General features: G+C 50.4%; 1 protein-coding gene across 1 annotated transcript in view; it reads right to left on the bottom strand.

Moving 5' to 3' along the window:
• ZNF414 (zinc finger protein 414) overlaps positions 1-145 on the bottom strand; it is a 10,623-nt gene extending 10,478 nt beyond the window's left edge. The window contains exon 1 of the mRNA XM_011966269.1: positions 23-145. Within this exon, the coding sequence (XP_011821659.1) occupies positions 23-25 (3 nt within the window). The 5' untranslated portion in view covers positions 26-145. The remainder of the gene's footprint in view (positions 1-22) is intronic.
• Between the last annotated feature and the right edge of the window lie 4,793 nt (positions 146-4,938).

Consider the following 4,938-nt stretch of genomic DNA (forward strand, 5'->3'; position numbering starts at 1 on the left):
GCGACCCCGGTGCCGCGCTCACCATCTTCGACACGGCTCGGCCTCTTGTTCCTGCGGCTTCGGCGGCTCCAGTTTAGGCGGCGGCCACCCTCTGGGCAATGCGAGCTCGCGCTCACGTCAGCGCCATTTTCCGTCTCTCGGCTCTCGCGATGTTGGAGGCGGGGCCTGCGCAAGGCGTTCGGTAGGGGGCGGGGCCTGAGGGCAGAGTGAACGTGGAGTGCAACTTGGACGCTGGTGGAGTCTTGCTATCCCAGGGTAATCAGAGCGCACTTCAGGCGACTCCGTGAACAGAGGTCCGGGTTCAAAATGGGCACCTTCATCCCCTCTAGTCTTGTCCCAACATCAGCCCTGGACAGGCGATAAACAGCAGTTCTTATTTTATTTATTTATTTATTTTTTGAGACGGAGTTTCGCTCTTGCTGCCCAGGCTGGAGTGTAATGGCACGATCTCGGCTCATGCAACCTCCGCTTCCCAGGCTCAAGCGATTCTCCTGCCTCAGCCTCCCAAGTGGCTGGGATTACAGGCGCCCACCACCACGTCTGGCTAATATTTTGTATTTTTAGTAGAGACGGGGTTTCACCATGTTGTCCAGGCTGGTCGTGAACTCCTGACCTCAGGTGATCTGCCCGCCTCGGCCTCCCAAAGTACTGGGATTACAGGCGTGAGCCACCGCGCCCGGCCAGTTCTTCTTTATTTTTTATAGTGTTGAGACAGGGTCTTGCACTGTCGCCCAGACTGGAGCGCAGTGATGCGATCATAGCTCGCTACAGCCTTGACCTCCTGGGCTCAGCCGATCCTCCCATCTCAGCCTCCCGAGTAGCTGGGATTACTGGCGTGCGGCACCGTGCCCAGCTACTTATTACATTCTTTTTAGAGGCAGGATCTCTCTGTGTTGCCCAGGCCAGTCCTGGGCTCAAACGATCCTCCCGCCTCGGCCTCCCAAGTGTTAGGATTGCAGGCGTGAGCCACCTCGCCTCCCCTTTCACTCACATTTTAAAATGGGTAAACAGCATCGCTTGAGCCAGGGAGGTCGAGGCTGCAGTGAGCGTGATGGCACCACTGCACTCCTGCCTGGTCGAAAAAGCAAGACCCCATCTCTAAAAGTGAAATAAAAATAAATTAAAATGGGGAAATAGTAAATCAACAAGTGCAAAAACAATCTTTTGTCCTATTCAGTGCAATGAAGGAAACAATGAAATGTGGAAGTGATGGGTCAGGGAAGCCACTCTGAGGAGGTGACTTCGGAGCTGTCTCCAGATGATCAAGGAGTGAGCTGGTGGAAAGCCCGAGGAGCGGGGGCTTTACCAGATAGCTGGTGCAGATGTCCTGGAGTGGGGTGGGACGGGCTTATTTTGGTCAAAGAGCAGCGAGGAGATGAGAGCACCACTGGGGTAGAGTGGAGCGGGGGTGTGGAGGTCAGAAAGTGAATATGGTGCAAGGCAGGTCATGCAGGGCCATGGGAGTGGTGCAGAGAGAGGAGTGTGGTTTCTGTTGTAACCACTGATGAATTTTTAGCAGGGGGAGGCGCATCATCTGATTCCTGGCAGTCACTTGGAGGAGGATGGGCTGTTGAGAGGGTAGTAAGGTAGACCTAACATCTTAGATCTCTATGATACATCATGCTGCCATTCAAGAGGTGTTTGCTGAGTTCTAGGCAACTGTAGGTTTTTTGTTTGTTTGTTTGTTTTGACGAAGTCTGGCACTGTCACCCAGGCTGGAGTGCAGTGGCGTGATCTCGGCTCACTGCAACCTCTGCCCCCTGGGTTCAAGCGATTCTCCTGCCTCAGCCTCCTGAGTAGCTGGGATTACAGGCATGTGCCACCACGCCCGGCTAATTTTGTATTTTCAGTAGAGACGGGTTTCTCCATGTTGGTCAGGCTGGTCTCAAACTCCCAACCTCAGGTGATCCGCTCACCTCAGCCTCCCAAAGTGTTGGGATTACAGGCATGAGCCACTGCACCTGGCCATAACTGTAGGTTTTATGTGCAATGTATTTCCATCTGTAAAGCAAATTGTACTTAAATGCACTTTGTTTTTTTTTTTTTTTGAGACAGAGTCTTACTTTGTCCCCCAGGACGCTTTGCAGTGGCATGATATTGGATCATTGCAACCTCCGCCTCCTGGGTTCAAGCAATTCTCTTGCTTCAGCCTCCCAAGTAGCTGGGACTACAGGCTTGCGCCACCACGCTCGGCTAATTTTTGTTTGTATTTGTAGTAGAGACAGGATTTTGCCATGTTGGCTAGGCTAGTCTTGAACTCCTGGCCTCAGCAATCCATCTGCCTTGGGCTTACAAAGTACTGGGATTACAGGCATGAGCCACTGCATCCGGCTTTTTTGTTTGTTTGTGACACAGTCACACTCTGTTGCTCAGGCTGGAGTGCAGTGATGTGATCACAGCTCAGTGCAGCCTCAACCTCCCTGGGCTCAAGTGATCCTCCTACCTCAGCCTCCCTAGTAGCTGGTACTAAAGGTATGTGCTACCACACCCAGCTAATTTTTATATTTTTTGTAGAGATGGGGTTTTGTCACGTTGCCCAGGATGGTCTAGAACTTCTGGGCTCAAGTGATCTACCCGCGTCAGCCTCCCAAAGTGTTGGGATTTCAGGTATGAGCTACAGTATCCAGCCCCCTATGGGCTTTTATATGCAGAGAATACCTTTAGGAGATATTTAAAAACTAGGGAGAGGAACAGGGATGTTTGAGTGGGAGAGAGATTGAGTTTTCACTTTTGTGATTTTTAATTAAAAAAGTTTTTTTTGGGCCGGGCGTGGTGTCTCAAGCCTGCAATCCCAGCACTTTGGGAGGCTGAGGTGGGAGGATCGCTTGAGACCAGAATTTAGAGGCTGCAGTGAGCTGTGTTCATGCCACTGCACTCCTTCCTGGGCAACAGAGCAAGACCGTGTCTCTAAGAAAATAAAACAAAAGGCCAGGCATGGTGGCTTACGCCTGTAATCCCAGCACTTTGGGAGTCTTAGGCGGGTGAATTACGAGGTCAGGAGTTCGAGAACAGCCTGACCAACATGGTGAAACCCCATCTCTACTAAAAATACAAAAATTAGCCGGGCATGGTGGCGCCTTCGTGTAATCCTAGCTACTCGGGAGGCTGAGGCAGGAGAATCACTTGAACCTGGGAGGCAGAGGTTGTGGTGAGCCAAGATTGTGCCACTGCACTCCAGCCTGGGTGACAGAGCGAGACTCCATCTCAAAAATAAATACATACATACATATAAGAGTAAAACAAAAATAAATTAAAATTTTTTCTTTTAATTATTCAGTTAAAAACTCATTTGCTTTAAAAAACAAAGATCATTTTAATGTAGGGTGAGGAAGTGTGTGTGTGTGTGTGTGTGCAGGGGAGGCTAGTGCAATCTGGCGAAGGATGGGGTGAGGCAGCAGAAGACACAGGGACCCAAGGAAGGAAGGGAGAGGAGGGACCGGACTTAAGAAATTTTGTAAAAGAGTCAACAGGATGTGGGGTGAGCAGCAGGCAGGGCAGACACGACTGAGGTCTGCAGTCTGAAGATGCCTGTAACCTAGATAGGAGATGATATCTGTTAGCATATGCTAAACCTTTAAGATAATGGCCCATGAGGCCGTGCACAGTGGCTCACACCTGTAATCACAGCACTTTGGGAGGGTGATGCGGGATCATGATTTGAGTCCAGGAATCCAAGGCTGCAGGGAGCTATGATCATACCACTGCATTCCAGTCTGGGGCAACAGAGTGAAACCCTGTCTCAAAACAACAGCAACAAGAATCAGATGCTGGAGTGCAGTGGTGCGTGCCTGTAATCTCAGATACTGGGGGAGGGCTGAAGTGGGAGGATTGCAGGAGCCCAGGTGGTCGAGACCAGCCTGAGCAACACAGTGAGACCCCATCTTCAAAATCTTCAAATAAAAAAAAAAAAAAAAAGGAAATTCAGAGATGGAGAGCACCAGGGTCATTCGAGGCATTGCTAAATACTTTTGTGTCATCATTGAGCAATAAAATGGCCCTTGAGACCCAGTTGCAGCCTTGAGGATTTTTTCCAGCCATGCTCAGCTTCCCAAGACAGGCACAGAAGGGAGAATAGATTCTGCAGAAGGCTCTCCTGGCCAGTCTTGGTCTGTGTGTGTGTGTGTGTGTGTCTTGTTCTGTCACCCAGACGAGTGCAGTGGCACAACTTCGGCTCACTGCAACTTCCACCTCCTGGGCTCAAGCGATTCTCCTGCCTCAGCCTCCAGAGTAGCTGGGACTATAGTCGTGCGCATCACGCCCAGCTAATTTTTGTATTTTTAGTAGAGATGGGGTTTCACCATGTGGGTCAGGCTGGTCTCGAACTCCTTATTTCAAGTGATCTGCCCGCCTCAGCCTCCCAAAGCCCTGGGATTACAGGCGTGAGCCACTGTGCCCGGCCGCTAGTCTTGCTTTGATTCCTGGCTGTACTGGGGATTCCCGATGCCCCATTCTCCAGTTGGGTATTCTGTGCCTGAAGTTTGCTCATCACAGCTTAAATCACTCTGTGCAGTGCTTGTCAACCAAATCCGCTGAGACCGACCCTCTCCCGCCTTCCTGACTCCTGCTGCAACGCCCATTCCACCTCTGAATTCCCCTCTTCTGTGGGCCAGTCCTGACCTCACCAGTCGGCCCCATCTCTACGGGACTGGCTTCTCTTTGAGGGGCTGAGTGCAGAGTGGGTGTCCATATATTTAATAATAATTTAGAAAGCTAGAATAATCTAGAAAGCTAGAATTATTATTACTATTATTATTATTATTTATTAGAGAGACAGGGTTTAGCTGTGTTGCCCAGGCTGGAGTACAATGTTGCAATTACAGCTCACTGCAGCCTGGACCTGCTGGGCTCAAGTGATCCTCCCACCTCAGCCTCCTGAGTATCTGGGAATACAGGCATGCACCACGACACTAGCTTTTTTTTTTTTTTTTGAGATGGAGT

This window comes from Mandrillus leucophaeus, unplaced genomic scaffold (genome assembly GCF_000951045.1).
Source record: "Mandrillus leucophaeus isolate KB7577 unplaced genomic scaffold, Mleu.le_1.0 Scaffold751, whole genome shotgun sequence".
Taxonomy (NCBI): Eukaryota; Metazoa; Chordata; class Mammalia; order Primates; family Cercopithecidae; genus Mandrillus; species Mandrillus leucophaeus.